The sequence below is a fragment of the Quercus robur genome, chromosome 6 (genome assembly GCF_932294415.1).
Source record: "Quercus robur chromosome 6, dhQueRobu3.1, whole genome shotgun sequence".
Classification (NCBI taxonomy): Eukaryota; Viridiplantae; Streptophyta; class Magnoliopsida; order Fagales; family Fagaceae; genus Quercus; species Quercus robur.
Genome location: NC_065539.1, coordinates 48534310 through 48553319, shown reverse-complemented (window position 1 = coordinate 48553319; position 19010 = coordinate 48534310). Strand labels below are relative to the sequence as shown.

Sequence of the window (19010 nt, the reverse complement as noted above, 5' to 3'; positions counted from 1 at the left end):
AGCATATGCTAAGTTATTTGGTGAAATTTGATAAAATTTTTAAGAAACTCTTACTTGAGTGCTAGCTGTAGCTTAGTCTATCTTAATTTTTTTCAAATTATAGTGGATGGGAAGAACTCTTTGGTAAAGTGACCTTAACGATTTGAGCTATGTTTTTATTCATTTTTTTTGGTTGGAAAAAAGCCTAAGTAAGATATTATTGACTTTTCCTTGCCTTACTTTTCCATAACCAAAAGAAGACTAACGATGATTTGTGGTTTACTTAGCATTTGACATCAGTAAAGTGTTGATGCGGATTTGACAAGATGCTCACAAAAAAAAAAAAAAAAGAAAAAAAAAAAGAGTTCAATTAAATATGCTACAGGAAATTTTTTTGAGTGATTTTATGAAAACTTTCCATTTTTTTTTTAAATTATAAATTATGCCTGGTGTCTTGCAAATATAGTGAATTTTCTGTGTATTACAATTTATAAGTACTTTAAAATTGGAAGTTATTTTAGTATTTTCTATTGGAATGTATGATTGGAGAATCGATTGTTAAAAACTTTGTAACTCAACTGGTTGATATTCTCTATGTTTATAATTAAGATATTCAGTTTTCAAATCTCAAACTCCACTATGACTATTAAATTATTAAAAAAGAAAAAAAAATTATTGTCCACTTCACATACTGCATATGGCCTATTTTGTCTAATATAACATGTGGCATAATTTACTTTATAAATTAAGCATATAGAATTTTTTCCTAATTCTATGGTATAACCTAATTTTTTATTGGAGGAGAACTTGGTTCGAATCGAATCCCCTCCTTAAAAAATAATAAAATAGTTAATATACAATTTCAGGATATTGTTTTTTTATTTTTTATTTTTATAATTACAGTCATGGAATGCCATTAATTAAAAATAACCCTTTTTAATGGAATAATTCTAAAAAGAAATGGAATAGGGTGCACAACAGAGAAAACAAAATTAAGTGGAAAGCAATGCAAAAAGAGAGGACATATCCTGGAAAAATTCTAGACAAATCAAATCTTTGGTTCATTATTTTCACATTACTCTAATGAGAAAATGAATAAAAAAAAATATTTAAATTGTATATTAAGTGATACTATATATATAAAAAAAAAAAAAACAATACACCTGTAATAAACGTGTATATCTAATCTACATGATGGAACATGCATTTGGGTTCTCATCGCTAAACATCATTAACCATTCGTCATCTTTGCAACAATCAAACAAAATTGGTGGGTTAGAATCAAGTTTTGAAACCCCCTCATTAGATTCTTTTGATGCATCTTCCTTCTTAACTATAATCTCTACTTTCTTCCCTGTTTTCTTCTTTAATTTCTTCAAAATCTTTTGTGGATCAATCCGACCTGTCACCACAACCCTGTTTTTCTTCATGTCTGTCGTAAATTTCTCCACCCCTTACAAAAATATAAAATTAACAAACACACAAATAAATAATACCGTAAACAAAAAAACCAAAAAAAAAAAAAAAAAAATTTATGGGTTTTGAAGAAAAGAGTACCTTTACATTTGGAGATGGCTTTGGCAACGGTTCTTTCACATGCATTACAATACATTGACACTTTGTATTCGACAACAACAACCTAAAACATTGAAAAATAATTAAGAAAATGTAATTCTGTCACTTTGATTCTTAATAGAAATTCCAAAAAAAAAAAAAAAGGTGATATTATGATAAATATAATTTAAGAAACCTTATCGGGTACTTCGTCTTTTTTCTTTTTCTTTCCCATCGGAACTGTTAGAAATAGAGAAGAAAACCAATGCATGGTAATTGAAAAAGTTCAAAGAGACCGCTTTAAACGAGAAGGGTAATTTAGGAATTTATTGATTTTTTGGGCAGTTATACCGTTATAGAGAAGCGAATCATTCACAAGGGTGCCGAAAATGTTGGGTCGGAAAATAAACATTTTTTTTTTTTGGGATGAAAAATTGTAGAAAAATGCTATGATGTTCATAATATTTTTACAAAAAATTTTACGTGACCAATTATTATTAAAAGTTATTGGTGGATAAATTAGTAATTTTGTTGGTGGGTTCAAATTGAGACCAGTAGTAATTTACTATTTAGGATTTGTTATAAAATTGTTATGAAAATTTTGTAAATGTAGCATTTCTCAAAATTTTAAGATCATAACCTATTCCACACCTATTTTCACAACTATTTGATGTGATTTTTTTTTTCTTGATAACAACTATCTGATGTGATTGATTGTGAGTGATGTAAAAAAACAGTGAGTCTATGTAAAAGTGACATTCCTTTTACATGAAAGAGGAATTTAAATAACTTGATGTTTGTATGATATTTGTAGCCATCGTATTACTTGAATTATAAATTTTACACTTAAATGAATACTTTTGCAAAAATTTATAAAACGAAATTATATTCGAGAGAACATATTCAGATATTCTTAAGAATAAGAAAAATTTTATTTTTCAAATCACACTTACAAACATTGAGCCTCTTGATTATTATTCTCACAAATCTATAGCCTCACATTGTGCTCAAATAGATCACAAATTCTTCATCACAATTTGATAAAATGAAAACAGAAACCTTCATATAAATAAAACACATATTCTCACGTTATTAAATCAAACAACTTTCAAGAATTCAGTTCACCACCCTACAATTTTTTTTATCTGTCCCTCAGTTCCTGTAAGCACTTGGATTTCTCCCATCTTCTTCACAGAGTGAGCAAACTTCTCTAAGAAATACTCGAAGGAAAGCAATTTTTTGACTTCTTCTAAAGATCCATCGTCAGTTAGAAGTGCAGCATCTGATTGAAAAAGACCTTCATTTTCTAGCAAATTTTTGTAGTAACGGGTATCAAAAAATTCAGAGCTTGTAGGGTCCATTGGTACTGTAGTTGTGCTGTCTGAGAGATTCTTGCTTTTGGTTTTCAAGTAATCGGCATACGATGAATTTAGAGAAGGGTCCTGTCCATAGCCATTTCCCGTAAAATTATATAGTCTATCGCCGAAAGAAGGGCAACGAGAAACTCCAATGGTGTGTGCACCAGCTAACAATAGATAAATTTTTAGTTTTGGGCTAAATTAAGATGAGAGGGGGAAAAAAAAAAAAAGCACAAAAAAGAAGAATAGAAAAGATTATAGTAATAATGGTATAGTCGATAGCCGAGTAGCTGGGCTAAGTGAACTGTGAAACTCGGTAACTCTATTTAATATTTCGGCTTTAATAAGTTAACGTTAGAACATGGTATTTCATTTGAAAATGAGAGAGTCCATTTTATAGTTAGAATTTATGTCTTAAACCTAAAAATTTATAGATTGTCATGTCATTCAAAATTTTAAATAATGTTATACACTTATATTTAATTTTTTTTAATCCAAATTATAAATGAATTCATTTTAAATGAAGATGATCATTTTTCTGTTAGAGCCTAGGTCGATTGAAATTTTCATAAATTTCTTTCAAAGACATGGCACTTAATTAGGCTATCTATGTTAAAAAATCAAACCTATATGAATCTCATAAAAGTTATTCAAAAATAGATGTTCTAGTTTTCTATTACTTTTTTTTTTTTTTTTGGGCGTGGCTAAATTATAACATATTTGATCTTCAACATTAACTTGAGGCCTTATAAGTTATTATTATCATTTGATGGATAAAAAATACTTACATAGAATTTATAAAATCGAAGTCTCTTTGATGATGCAGTATAAATTTTGCTTGTGATTGATTAGTTTTTTCCATATAAAATGACAACAGAGCCAGTTTTGAAACTATTTTGAAAATAGTTTATATATAAAAAAATTAAAAAAAAAAAACTATTTTGAAAGTAATTATGGACTGAAGCAGGGATGGACATAGGGGGGGTGGGGTGGGCATAGGGTCCGGGCCCCCCTTGACCTCTATATATATATATATATATATATATATATATATATATATATATTTATTGTGTTTTTTAGGTATAATCTTTTCATTTTTATAGTCGGACCTCTCCCCTTGAAGATTATCAGCCCATTAGCCCATATTGTTAACTTATGTTGCTATAACTAATATTTTTAAATTAGATAAATTTATAAATTGAAAACTAGTAAAATCTATAAATTGAGATTGCATATATAATTGCACTATAAGAGCATCCACATCTGGATCTCATATCTTATCTTATTTTACCATCTCAAAAAACTATTTTATCAATTATACCATACCATTTTACAATATACCCAACATCCCAACTTTTATTTTCCTATTCTACTCATTAAAATAATATTTCTACACAATAAAATAATATATCCCACAATTACCATCATTTACAATAAAACACATTATTTATTCTTTCTCTCTCTTTATTTTTGTTCAACAACCACAATCACCACCATCACCGCACTACACACTTGACATTGCCACTGCCACCAGCACCAGCAACTCATAATCTACCGTCAACACCCAAAAAAAAAAAAAAAAAAAACACCCAGGCAGCAAACCCACTGACCCAAAACCCACTCCGACGGAGCCATAGACACCCACCCCACCGTCAGCCCACCAGCCACAACTACTTCCACCACCTTCACTGTCGGCCCACTGGCCACAACCACAAACCCCAGTAGTTGAACCAAAAAAAAAAAAAAAACACACAATCCAACGGCAACACAACACAGCCAAATCCAGCCAAATCAAAATCAAAATCCAAAATCAAAATCAAAATCCAAAATCAAAATCAAAATCCTAAATCAAAATCAAAACCCAAAATCCAAAATCCAAAATCAAACCCATCTGTTCTCACCAAACCCAAACCCATCTGTTCTCACCAAACCCAAACCCATCTGTTCTCACTAGCAGCAATGGCGAGAGAGAGAGGGTCGCTCGTCGCCATCTGGATTCATCCCAAACCCGTCATCATCATCATCATCTTTGACCCAAACGCCAAACGCCAACCCAAACGCCGGAAACTCACAACCTCCATGCCTCCACCACAGCTTTTCTGATCGAGCCTCCACGCCGTTGCCTCCATTCTGTTGAAGAAGAGAGAGCAAGAAGAAGAGAAAGCAGAAAGAAAGAGAGAGAAGGAAGAGAGAGAAAAGAAAGAGAAAAAAATGAGAGAGGAGAGGGAAATTTACCAGGTTACAATGAGAGAGGAGAGAGAAATGAGAGTATTAAAAAATTATTTTTTTATACCATTCAGCTACAGTACCATCTTACATTTGAGATGGTACTGTAGCTAAATCTCAAAATTTTTTTGGCATATTGCATATGGCCTTCCCATTGTTGAGCAGTTTTGGGGCTTAAATGCCAAATGTTCCTAACATTTGGCATATACAAGCCCCACTGCTGATGCTCTAATGTATTAAAAAATGATGGTGTTTTGTGTTTTTTGCATTTGTTGATAAATGATTGCATCTAAATGTATTAAGAAACAATAATTCTGTGTATTTATCTTGATTGATAGTTTGTTAATACTATATAGATGCTTATTTGAAGTTTTTTGTTTATTTTTTATTTTTACTGTACTCTAGCTCCCCTAGCTTGAAATCTTGGGTTTATCCTTGGATTAAAATAAAATATTTTAAAGTATAAAGACAATTTGAAGCAAAGGTTTGATAATCAAATATTTAATTTAAACTTTTCTTTCTTTCTATGTTCTACTTGATAAAACTACAAGATCGGGAACGTTGAGGCCTTTGCTAGCAAAATTTTGTTTGAGTTGATCAAAATTGGAAGTTGGTGGAGGGATGTTGGCAATGGCTTCCGAAGCATGTGATATTGTTCCATCTCTTCTTCCCAGTGGCACTTCCCACAATGATCTCTTATATTGCAGTGATCATATCCATAGAACATTATTATTAAGCTTAATAATTTCGCTGTACATAAATAAAAATGGAACTGCGTCCAAATATTGATCCAGATTACTAAATAATTTTCCAAAGCTTACTTGGAATGAAACTGAGTCTCTAGCAGCTAAGGCCACGATATCAGCACGAGACAATTTCAAGGCATTTCTTCTCTACTTCAGCTTTGATATTGTCTACCATGTTGAATAATTTTTTTTTACAGGGTTTGATTTTGAAAGCTGTATTTTGTGTTGTAGAGTCAAGCAATACTGAGGCATCAAAACCCTAATGATACTGCACAAAATCAGTAGGCTGAATGTTTCGGGCTTCAATAAAACAATGACTCGCTTGGAAGACCTGAAAGGAAGAATAAACAATCAAAAGGCGACCGGGATGGACCGGCCAAGTACCCTTCGATGATTAAATTAGTTTTGCTTTGGAAAATAAAGTTCCAACTTGAGAGGAGTTCTCTTAGAAAAAACTTCCTCGATTTGATGTAGGCGAGTCCTTATATACAGGGTCTCGGAATGGTTATTTGCTTAATAACTTCTCCAAGATTTGTGGGAATTAGTAAGTTCAGACATAACCTCCAAATGGTTGTGGAAGTTATAACCTTCAATTTTATCTGCTACAACTGCTGCTGGAAGTTAAGCATTTGTGAGGAAGTTATGGCGATAAATAAGGGTTTTGTTCTCATTGTGGTCTGGATCTTCAACATATGTGGGTAAATTCCATCATTGAGAATTTCCTAAGTGTCACATGATCGTCCAAGAACTTTTCTCATGGACGGCCTCTTTAAACACCTAGCCTTTGGCTCCTAGATGACCCTTATGGACGAGCCAGAGATAGTAATCATTTTTTGCTTCCCCATCAGTTGCCCCCTCATCCAAGGGTCGCCCAGAATGTTGTGGGAATTTAATGCGTGCCTTTATGATTTTGATCGAGCTTAAATTGTGCCACATGTCCTGATTTTGTTGGTTGGCCCGCTGCGTCGATTCCATTTTTCGAAGAAACTGCCACATGTCACTTCCTAAATGGTTCACGTCGCTTCGCTAACCCTATCTCTGGGCCCTATAAATAGGTACATTCTCTCTTTTCCTTCACCTTTCTCATAATTTCTCTTCTGCCATCTCGTCCAAGAGCCTCGTCTAGTCTTCGTCCTAGTTTCGTCAAGTATTTCTTCTCATCCTTAGGCTTTCGTCTTAATCTTTCTTCCAATCAGTTGTGTCTTCATCTAGTAGTAGCCTAGAGAGAGCAATAGATGAGTACCAATATGTCTCTTCTGGGAATGGAAGTAGTTATGAGAGTGGTGAGGGTAGCATAAGTAGTAGTGATAATAGCTCCTCAGATGAGCATTATTTGTCTGGGGTTCTTGGTATTCCCTTAGAGGAATTCCAAGAAATGTAGCGTAGGATGGCTTCTGGAGCTGGGACTAGCTTGTCCAGAGAGCCACCTAGCTCCTCCCAAGACGACAAAGAGGAGGAGGAGAATGTGATTTATATTTGTGCCCCTGAAGTAGCGTCCGCTTTAGGCGCGCTTAAGTTAAAAACCCTTGTAGATAGATACCAGATCCCTAAGGAATTTAAGCCTCGTCTACCCAGGGAAGGATAATGGTGTTGTTCTCCTTCTTCTGGTTTAGGAGTATATACTTCTTACCTTTTAGTTGGTCTTAGGTTTCCCTTAACTTCTTTCCGTAGAGGTTTTCTCCACAGGTTGGGTATTGGACCTAACCAGCTCAACCCTAATGGTTGGAGGACGATAGTTGCTATGAAAGTGCTATGGCGTGAGGCATTGGAAGGGGACCATCCAATCATAGTGGATGAGTTCCTCTACTGTTATAAGCCCTCAGAGATAAAAAAATTTGTTGGTTTTTACCAGTTCTCATCTAGGGGCCCTCACTTTAGTTTGATAAAGGGTCGTAGCTTGTCTGATAGGCTTTGGAAAACCAAATTTTTTATTATTTGTAGAAATTGGGCTGGGGACCCAGTTGATGTGAGTAATGCCCCCTTCTCTCTTTTTACCAACCCTCTAGGTCGCCTTCATCCTAAGGGTATGTCTTCTTTCCATTCCATTTCTTTTCTCTTTTTTATTATAATTTTATTTTCTAACTTTCAGTCGTCTAACATTTTTTCTTTATTGATGCAGTTGTTGCTCGTCCACATTTGGATAAGTTTTACTTAAATCGCATTGACCAGGTTCGCACCTTCCCTGGGAGATCCTTCCATAGTCTAGTGACCCTTGGTCATCTAGTTGATTGGGGACTTGGCCCAATACCCACTGCTGAAAACCTTGGTTATGAAGAAACTACTCGTCGAAGTAAATATCGTCTATTCTTTTCTTTCTTACCCTTTTCTTTAACTTTATTTTCCTTATCGCAGGAATAGCTATCATGAAAGAGAATAGGGAAAAGACCATTACAAGTGGTGATGAAGACACTACTGCGCCCTCAGTTGTCCAGAAACCTGCCGCCCAAACAGGGAAGAGAAAGCCCAAGTCCATATCTAGTTCAGTGGACCTTGATGACCTTCCAAGTCGTCAAGGTCCTAAGAAGCAAAAATCTAGCAAGGCCTCTCTCCCCAAGGTTCCAAAATTTACTCTAATGATAGACTTGGATGACCCTGTGGTTAATGTGGTGCCCGTCCAGACAATTCTACCCGTCCAGACTGATCCTCCTCCCCCTTCAATCAAAGCTCCTTGCAAGCCTCATCCTTTAGAGTTGTCTGATCGTCCTCCTAACCTGGTGCTGGACGAGAGTTATGCATGGAGGACGTTCAAGGGGATAATTATTGACAATGAAGTAAATTCATGTTATAATATGTCAGTGAAAGACTTTGAACGTTTTGCCATCCATGACCTCTTTAAGGTATACAGATTTCATTCGTCTTTGTTTTTGTTTTCTTCAAGTTTTAAATAAAATTTCTAACTTCCCTTCATCCATTCATAGGCCATGTCAAAGTTTTACACAACATCCTGTTAGGCCAAGGAGCTTTGTGAGGAAGCCAAGACGGCTAAGGAGAAGGCCAAAGAGCTGAACAATGAAGTTTTATTGAAAAAGGGGAAGGTGATCAGATTGACTGAAGATCTCAATCGTTTGCAAGGAATAGAGGCGAAGTTGAAAAACAAGGTTGAGGAACTTAAAGCAGATGCTATTGAGAAAGAAACTCGCATTACCCATCTGGAGGGACAAGTCTCAAAGTTCACTTCGTCCTTGGAGAAGGCTTGTGGAGAAGCCGTTGCAGCTTTTAAGAAGTCTGACGAGTACAAGAATTGTCTAGACAGCCATTACACGGCTGGCTACGAGGACTTTCGTGATGATGCCAATGAGGCTTTTCTTGACCTGAACTTTGATACCTTTAAGATTCCCCTCGCCACAAAGAGTTCCTTGCTTGCGATGAGTTCTGAGGACATCAATGTGGTGGATGATGCCAATAACGAACCCAGGACGATCCGAAGTCTTTAGGTAATGCCCCCAGTGGTTTATCCAAGTGAATTTACTTTTTCCTTTGAAAATTTATTATTTAATCTTGTTGGAAATGCTCATTGTTTGGGCTTTGCTTTTTTCTTTCTGAATTTATCTAAGTACAATTCTCTCGTCCAAGTTTATGGATGAGCTTTATGCACAATTAGACTTTACTTCTAAAGGTTTTTGGATGGTGGTCGTCTACCCTTCTTTGAATTTTATGGATGAATGAATGAATGTTTTTCATTTTCATCTTTCATTGTGTTTGAATATGCTATAAGCTTTTTAAATGAATTTTATTTATGTCATCCATGCTATTTCCGTGGTTATGGGGTTCTTCCACTTATGAAGATATTTTACCTTGTCTTGAGCATGTGGACAATTCTTTACTTACATCGTCTAAAATAAAATAAGCCCTTCATATTTAACCTTTGCCATTTACAAGTACGGCTCGTCTATGAATGGCGCTTCTTTTTTTTCCAGCTTCAATCGTTTATACGTTTGATAGCCAACATTATTCTTCGTTAAAACTTAGGACGATCATTTATTCATCCTTAACAAACAAGAGAAAACAACACATTACTTCACCCGTATGTAGCACTCGTCCGTGGTCACCTTTTATTGATAGTATTTCCTTGTGTTCAACATTCCAAGGATGTTCTAGCCTCTGTCCATCCAGGGCTTTCAAGTAGTAGGATCCTTGCCTCTTGTAGTTGATAACCCTATAAGATCCTTCCCAATTTGGCCCCAGCTTCCCATGGGTCGAGTTTCTTGTTGCTAAGGAAACCCTTTTTAGGACAAGATCGCCAATGTTGAAGCACCTGGGTTTCACCATGGCATCATAATGCTTTGCCATAAGATTTTTGTACCTTGCTGTTCTCTACTCCGCATCCATTTTCACATTGTCTATAAGATAGAGGTTAAGACAAAGCTGTTCTTTGTTTTCTTCATCTTGATACTTCATCACCCTGTGGCTGGCCATGTGCACTTTTGCAGGTATGACTGCCTCACTTCCATAGGCTAGTTTAAAAGGAGTTTCTCCCGTGGGGGTTCTCATTGTTGTTCTGTAAGCCCACAAAACACCCGGTAATTCATTTGGTCATACTCTTTTTGCCCCTTCAAGCTGAGTCTTGATGATCTTCAACAAGGATCGGTTTGCTATTTCTGCCTGTCTATTGGCCTGTGGGTGGGAGGGTGAGGAGTAATGATTCTTGATTCCCAATTGCTCACAAAAGTCCTTGAAAGGTGTGTTGTCAAATTGTCGTCCATTGTTAGACACTAGTACCCTAGGTACCCCAAATCTGCATACAATACTCTTCCAGACGAAATTTTTGACATTTTGTTGTGTAATTTTCGCTAAGGGTTCAGCTTCCACCCACTTAGTGAAATAATCTATTCCTACCACCAAAAATTTCATCTGTCTAGTTCCAGTTGAAAATGGGCCTAAAATATCCAATTCCCACTGTGCAAAAGGCCATGGGGCCATCATTGGGGTAAGGTATTCTAAAAGTTGTCTAGGGAAATTGCTGAATCATTGACATTGACTGCAGACCTTTACATACGCTTTAGCATCAGCTTGGATAGTTGGCCAGTAATATCCCCCACGGACGACCTTGTGGACGAGTGATCTGGCTCCTGAGTGGTTACCACATACTCCTTCATGAACTTCCCTCAATACATAATTCGCCTCGTTTGGAGCTAAATATCTTAGATAAGGCTAAGAAAAACCTCTCTTGTATAGCACCTCGTCCATGAGGACGTACCTAGCTAATTTGACCTTGAGCGTTCTGGCCTTGTCTTTCCCTTCTGGAAGCCTTCCGTCCTTCAGGTATGATACTATTGGGGTCATCCAATTTTCTTCACTTCCTACTTGTAGTACCTTTGGGAGATCAATGTTGGGCATATATTGAATTTCATAAAACTTAATGGAGCTATGGTGAGATAGTTTTTAAGATCTTGGAAGGCCTTTTAACACTCGTCCATCCATTTGAATGCCTTCCTGAGAACTTTGAAGAAAGGTAAACACTTATTAGTGGCTTTTAAGATAAACCTATTCAGAACTGCAACTCTTCTAGTGAGGGACTAGACTTCCTTGATGTTCTTTGGTGGTTCCATGTTCAATATGGCTTAGATCTTATCTGGATTCGCTTCAATCCCCTTTTGTAAAACCATAAATCCTAGAAACTTTCCTAACGACACCCCGAACACACATTTACTTGGATTTAGCTTTATTCTGTATCGTCTAAGTTTCTCAAAGGTCTCTCGGAGGTCTTCCAGATGTTTTTCTTTGTTTAAGCTCTTTACAAGCATGTCGTCCACATACACCTCCACAGTCCGTCCCATTTATGGACAGAACATGTGATTTACCAACCTTTGATAAGTTGCCTCCGCGTTCTTCAGGCCAAAATGCATCACCTTATAGCAAAATAAATCTTGACTGGTAATGAAGGACATCTTTTCTTGGTCTACCTCATCCATCTTTATTTGATTATATCCCGAGAAAGCGTTCATGAAACTTAGCAATTGATGACCGGCTCTGGAATCCACCAACTGATCAATGCGTGGCAAAGGATAACTATCCTTAGGGCAAGCTTTGTTCAAGTCAGTGAAATCCACGCATATCCTCCACTTGCCATTCGCCTTCTTGACCATCACCACATTGGCTAACTAATCCGAGTAATAGACTTCTCGAATAAATTGCGTTGTGGTCAACTTCTGGACCTCTTCCTTGATAGCGTTGTCTTGCTTAGGAGTAAACACCCTCTTCTTTTGACGAATAGGCTTGGAAGAAGGGTATACATTCAATCGATGAGTAATTACACTTGGGTCAATTCTTGGCATGTCTTCATGACTCCATGCAAAAATATTAGTACTCTTCCTAAAAAACTAGACGAGGTCTTGCTTCATCTTTTCCTTCATGCCTATTCCAATTCTGGTGAATTTTTCAGGATCATCTTCTTGCAAAAGAACGTCTTCCAGTAACTCAGTGGGCTCTGCAACAACCCTTCTTTCCTTAATACTCATTTTCTGCATGTGCTCGTCCAAAGCCAACATGGCTAAATAACATTCTCTAGTTGCCAACTGATTTCCTTGTGCTTGTCCTATCCCGTACTTTGTAGGGAGTTTGACTGATAGATGGTAGGTAGATATTACTACCTTCTAACTGTTTAAGGTTGACCTTCCAATGATGGCATTGTATGAGAACGAACAATCCACCACAAGGAAATTCACTTCCTTGGTTATCTGTTGTGGGTATGATCCCACCACTACAGGCAATGTAATGGTGTCTATAGGCTGCACTTTCATTCCTCCAAATCCTATCAATGGTGAAAATACTGGACGAAGTTGATCCCGTCCCAGCCTCATCTGCTGGAAGGCAGGGTAATACAATATATCTGCTGAACTTCCATTATTCACCAACACTCTCCTAGTTGTGTAATCCACGATGAGTAAGGTAATGACAATTGTATCGTCATGTGGATGATGGATTCTTTCAGCTTCCTCGTCCATGAATGAAATGGTTGGCTCGTTTGTCCCCCTCATCCTTGGTAACCGTCCAGAGAGTTGGACGTTCTGTACCACTTTAAGATACGTCTTCTTTGACTTGGAAGACTGCCCGTTGAAGTCCCTCCCATGATAACCCTTATTTCTCCAAGTGGGAGCCGTGATGATTCTTCCATCTTTCCCTTCAACTTCTCATCTTTATGAACCCTTCCTAGGAAATGCCTCAATTTTCCTTGTCTAATAAGATTCTCTATTTGCTGCTTCAAGTCATAACACTCGTTCGTGTCGTGCCCATGATCTTTATGAAAGCGACAATATTTATTCTTATTGTACTTGTTGGGGTCTCCCTTCATTTTCTCTGGTCACTTCAAGGAAAGGTCATCTTTGATTTTCATAAGTACTTGATCAAGTGGAGCGTTTAAGGGCATGTAGTTCTGACTTCTTCCTAAGGACGAGCCCGTCTTCCTATTATCTCGATCCTTCTTTTCTCCTGTCCGAGCTTTCTTTGGACGAGGACCCTGTTCAGTATGACAAGGGGGATCTGATTCCATACGTTTTGCCTTCTTCCTCTTCTTGGCTATGATTGCATCTTCCGCATTCATGAAATTCTGGGTTGAATGGACGAGTTCAGCCATGGTTTAGGGCTCTTGCTTGTAGAGCTTCTAGATGAACAAATCTGAATTGACTCCATTATGGAAGGCAGCCAATAACAGCTTGTCGTCCATCTCGTCTACTGTGAGGGCTTCTTTGTTGAAGCAAGTAATAAAGGACTGCAAGCTTTCATTTTCCCCTTGCTCTATAGTTAACAGGTTGGACGAGGAGTGCTTATGCCTTTGTCCTTTGATAAAATTGTTGACAAATAGCTTACTCAATTCTTCAAAAGAACTCATCGTGTTGGGAGGTATTTTGCTAAACCACACTCGTGCTGGTCCTTTAAGGGTTGTAGGGTAGGGAAGGCCTTACACATTATTTCGTTAGGAACCCCCTGAAGATGCATTGTAGTCTTGAAAGTTGCAATATGATTACATGGGTCACGCGTTCCGTCATACGAGTCCAAGGAAGGCATTTTGAACTTAGGGGGCAAGGGGTGACTATTGATGGAAGCCATGAAAGGGGAGTCTGTTCGATGAACTAAGTCGTCTACAGGGTTCGCCTTTCTCATGTTCTCCCTCATTTCGTCCATAGCCTTCCTCATCTGATCCATCTTTCTCTCCAAATGTGGCACCCTTTGTGAAGCGGTACCTCTTGATTGGTTCTCAGGCTCAGCACTCTCCCCTCTGTCTTCTTGACCTTGGGCTTGCTCTTTCGCATATCTTTCATGGTGTTGCCTTCTTGGACCAATCTCCCTAGTAAACTCTTGGTTCTGACGGGTTAACTCCGCCATGGCGGCTGCCATGGATTGTATGTGTTGGATGGAAGGTGGTTGTGTGACTAGTGCTGACTATCGATCACAGTTGGGATTACTAGAAGTATCCCTACTCTCTTGGTGGCCTGGGCTTGTGGCCCTCGATCTTGTCCGAACCATATAGTCGAAAGGTGAATTTGCCTAACACAAATATTCTTTCCCACAGACAGCGCCAACTCATACTACACAGAATCAGTAGGCTGAATGTTCCGGGCTTCAATAAAACAATGACTTGCTTGGAAGACCTGAAAGGAAGAACAAACAATCAAAAGGTGACCGGGATGGACTGGTCAAGTACCCTCTGATGATTAAATTAGTTTTGCTCTAGAAAATAAAGTTCCAACTTTAGAAGAGTTCTCTTAGAAAAAACTTACCCTGATTTGATGTAGGCGAGTCCTTATATAGACGGTCTCGGAACGGTTATTGCTTAATAACTTCCCCAAGATTTGTGGGAATTAGTAAGTTCAGACATAACCTCCACAACGGCTACAGAAGTTATAACCTTCAATTTTATCCGCTATAACTGCTGCTGGAAGTTAAGCATTTGTGAGGAAGTTACAGCGATAAATAAGGGTTTTGTTCTCACTGTGGTCTGGATCTTCAACATATGTGGGTAAATTCCATCATTGAGAATTTCCTAAATGTCCCTTATGGACGAGCCAGAGATGGTAATCATTTTTTGCTTCCCCATCACCTAACATATAATTCAAAAGACATATATGCTTAGAAATACTATCAAATTAAGTATCATGGTTTAAATAAATGTGATATATAGGAAGGATTCTACACATTTTGACTTTCAAGGTCAAATATATATACATTCGATAGGCTTTTGTAAAATTAATTAAGAAAATTTGCAAGATCACTTTCTAATTTTTTTTTTTACAAATTATTGTTCGCATGTCCATCACATGTGATGATTTCTTGATAGGAAAAGAGGATTAAGTAATAAAAGAGCAGATATTGGCATAAAATTTTAACAACCTTTTTCATAGTAATAATTGAGAATTTGAGATGGTATGTTACAATTAGTACGTAGTAAAAATGATATTAGTGATAAGTCTATATAAAAGTGATATTATAACAATAATAGCTTATCACTTTAATAAATTATGAAATAGACTGTTAAAAAAGTTGTATTCCTAACATTGCAGAAATAACAAAACATTAAAAAGTTGAAAGTAAATGAAATGCTGATGGTTTAAAGGGAGGCAATATCTAATGTTACAAATTCAAGTAGCGTAGGCGGATTGGAGTCATATGTTGTGAGTATGATATTGTATATATCCAAAACATTATATTCCATTTTTGTTAACGTTAAGTGGATTGAATAGTGATAATTGGAGGAAAATATTGAAGAGATGCATGTGTAATGTTATCATGAGTTAATAGTAGAGTATGATATATATATATATATATATATATTAATAGAGATGGGTTCAAGTTACACCTGGTGTAACTCTAAAGAGTTATATCTTTTTTAAACCATTGGATTTAAATAGATCCAACGGTCAAAAAAAGACCCTCATTAATAATAATATTCTAATTGATTTCATTTATTATCTCTTATTTAATGCATTCAATACCTATCTCTAAACTCAAAAAAAAAGTCTACGTCTCTCTCCTCCATAATCTGCTCTCTCTTTCTAATTTCTTCATGTTCAGATTCATCTTTTTCCAAACATAAATATATATGTTAATCCAAGAAAAAACTAAGTAGAATTTTGTTAACCTGATTTAGTGATCATATATAATCTAATTATTAAACCTCACTGTCATACATACGTATATGTTAACTCTTTTCTTCTGATTGATGAAAGTTGCTAAAAAAAAATATTTAACATAATGCATAAAATTGTCAAGCTGACGAGAAGAAAACACAGAATCATTATTGCCTGGAAATTAAAAGCAAGTGATTGTGTAAGGGTGTTTCTAGATGCACCATCAAGAAATAATGACTCATTGAAGGGCGTAGTCATAATTTTTTGAAGTAGTTAATGAAAATATCTTTTGGAAAAAGATGCATCTGAACATAAAGAAAAATTTTATTTCTGGAGTGTTCATGTTAATGAGGCAAGGAGTATGGTGGTCAGGTTGGAATCAAGAGAAAGACAATGGAATTGAGTTGGAGAAAAGCAATGGAGGAGAAAGAGAGGGTAGAGAAAAACGTGATTATGGAGGAGAGAGAGACGTAGACTTTTTTTTTTTTTTTTTGGTTTAGAGATAGGTATGAAATGTATTTAATAAGGGATAATAAATGAGATCAATTAGAATATAAGCATTAATGAGGGTCTTTTTTTAACCGTTGGATCTACTAAAATCTAATGGTTTAAAAAAGATGTAACTCTAAAGAGTTACACCAGGTGTAACTTGAACCCATCTCTATAGATATATAGAAAGATATGCATGAATTACCCTAAAAAAATCAATCATGAAAATGTAGCCTCAGTAATGTGGCCGCCAAAGTCAAATCCTGTGCGACATATTTCCAAGTGACCTCCTTGACAATGTCCTTGTCATAAGGACAACACTCCCTGTAATAATCTTGCCTCAATGGTTCTCCATGGCAAGCTTATTGAATTGCAAACACTGTTATCATATGAATTAAGAAGGAACTCAAGCTAATATTAATCTCTTTCTCTCTCTGGGTGAATTTCTTTGTGCTTTGTTTATACTGCACTGCAATGCTATCACTCTTTGCATCCTTATATAGAGAGCTAGCGGCCATCTTCTTTGGCAAACAATTAAATGTTTAATCAATGATAGAAAATAGCTAAGCCTGCAACAGTAAAAACTTTAATTAACACCACAAGAGAGAGTTTCAGGTTGACTAGTCTTGCAACTTGATTACTTTCTAGACTCTTTGGTTACTTTCAATTAGTTTGAACACACACACACATATATATATATATATATATATATGTTCAAACTAATTGAAAAGATTTTGGAACATCTAGTGATAGTGTTTTCTATCCTCGTTTCATCTAGTTCAACACCTAGCGTGCGTTTGCCTAACGCGTTTTTGCATTTTGCCTTTTAAATCCTGGGTCTTATGGCATTGTTCACGGACTAGCAAACTTTTGAAATACACAGCAATAAGTTTGCTACAATGTTTTGTATTTTAAAAATTATTTTGCTATAGTGTTTTCAGCAATAAATTTTCAATTTTTAACAAAATAAGCGGTATTCAAACATACTTCTAATATGTAACATACCAACAGCGACATGAAACAAAAGTACAAAATTTGAAGATGCTTTCTTGGGAAGATTTTGGTCACAACTTTAATTCTCTTTTATTATACAAAAACCAAGGGAATCTATTCTATTGTTTCCGTAGAGTGTTTGAACTAATAATTCCAATCTACCAATGTTTTTACATCTCGCCATTAAAAAAAAAAAAAAAAAATCAAAATAAAATAAAGGAAACCCAAATGACAGGGCAGCTCTATGTATTTGGGGCTAAGGCGGAGATTAAAGAAAAAAAAAAAAAAATCAAGCGAGATTAACATATTTTTGACGGTTTTTTTTTAATGTTTTGTTGTAAGAGAAAGAGAGAGGGAGAGAGATTTCAGCTTCTAGGTCAAAAAGAATTTATCTTTTCTGTTTTTTATATTTTGGGTATAATTCATGAGAAAACATACGGTTAGGAGGTGGCGTAAAAGTGTTGATTTATGCCACCAATCAATATTTGCCACATTACACATTTAAAGAAAAACCAATACACTCTAACACACATAATTTAAGTTACTCCGCACATACGTATTAGAGAGCAAAGCTGAAGAAACACCACCAACGCCTAACCCATTCCACCTCCTGCTCTCATCGACCACGCAACTCGCCTCACCGCAGCGCCATTGTTAAACCCACCATCCATTTTTGTATACACCATCGGAAGTTCTCACTCCCCAATTCTCCCTCTCGGCCCAGAAAACTCCCCACCGCAAACCCACTTCCGGAAAGCCTCCAAATCGTCAACCCAATGTTCTCAGACCCATTCTGAACCACCGCCGCCGCAGTCGTAGACTCCACCAGTGCAACCGCTATGGTTTCGGTATCAGTGGGAAGCTCGTGGCGACAAATTGGGCAAGAATTCCAAATCAAAAGCCAAGGGAGTATACAATCAGAGTGGTATATATGCTTACACGACATTTCTTGAGCTTCGGATCTGAATTCGAATTGCTCTTTGATCCTTTTTTATTCTTTGTTTGATCAGTGGGTTTTGGGAATTTTGTGTGGCTTGTTTGGGTTTTGGGATTGTTTGATCAGTGGTGTTGATCTTCTGTGGTTTTGATCAGTAGGCTTCATTGATGGTGGCTGGGTTGTTTTGTGGCTGGGTTGGTTGTGTTGGGTTTGTGAGGGAGAGATGATAGTGTTAAAGAATGAATATTTGATTGAATAAAAAAGGAGCAGAACAAACCTTGAACTTCGGTGCGGTGGCGCTAGCTCCAGAACGACGCCGCGGCGGGGTGGAGCTCTAGTGGTCAGATGAGAGCAGGAGGTGGAATGGGTTAGGTGTTGGTGCTGTTTCTCCAGCTTTGCTCTCTAATACGTGTGTGGAGTAAGTTAAAATTGTGTGTGATAGAGTGTATTGGTTTTTCTTTAAATGTGTGACATGGCAAACATTGATTGGTGGCGTAAATCAACACTTTTACGCCACCTCCTGACTGTATGTTTTTCTCATAATTCATTAGCTTCCTTTCCCCAAATTTTTTCTCTACGTTTTTTTTCCTTATTTTTTGGCTATAATTTGGGCTTTAATTTATTCATTTAATTAACACATTTTTTTAGGGAATCAAAGAACTAA

At 36.5% G+C, this 19010-nt stretch overlaps 1 protein-coding gene and 1 pseudogene across 1 annotated transcript; both read right to left on the bottom strand.

Moving 5' to 3' along the window:
- Window positions 1-1166: 1166 nt before the first annotated feature.
- On the bottom strand, window positions 1167-1768 carry LOC126690315 (heavy metal-associated isoprenylated plant protein 19). Its single transcript, XM_050385425.1, has 3 exons — window positions 1730-1768; window positions 1537-1618; window positions 1167-1432 (listed from the first exon to the last, which is right to left on the bottom strand). Exons 1-3 carry the CDS (start codon window positions 1766-1768, stop codon window positions 1167-1169), a joined length of 387 nt encoding a protein of 128 aa, XP_050241382.1.
- Window positions 1769-2654: 886 nt separating this feature from the next.
- LOC126690314 (peroxidase 3-like) lies at window positions 2655-18355 on the bottom strand (annotated as a pseudogene).
- Window positions 18356-19010: the final 655 nt, after the last annotated feature.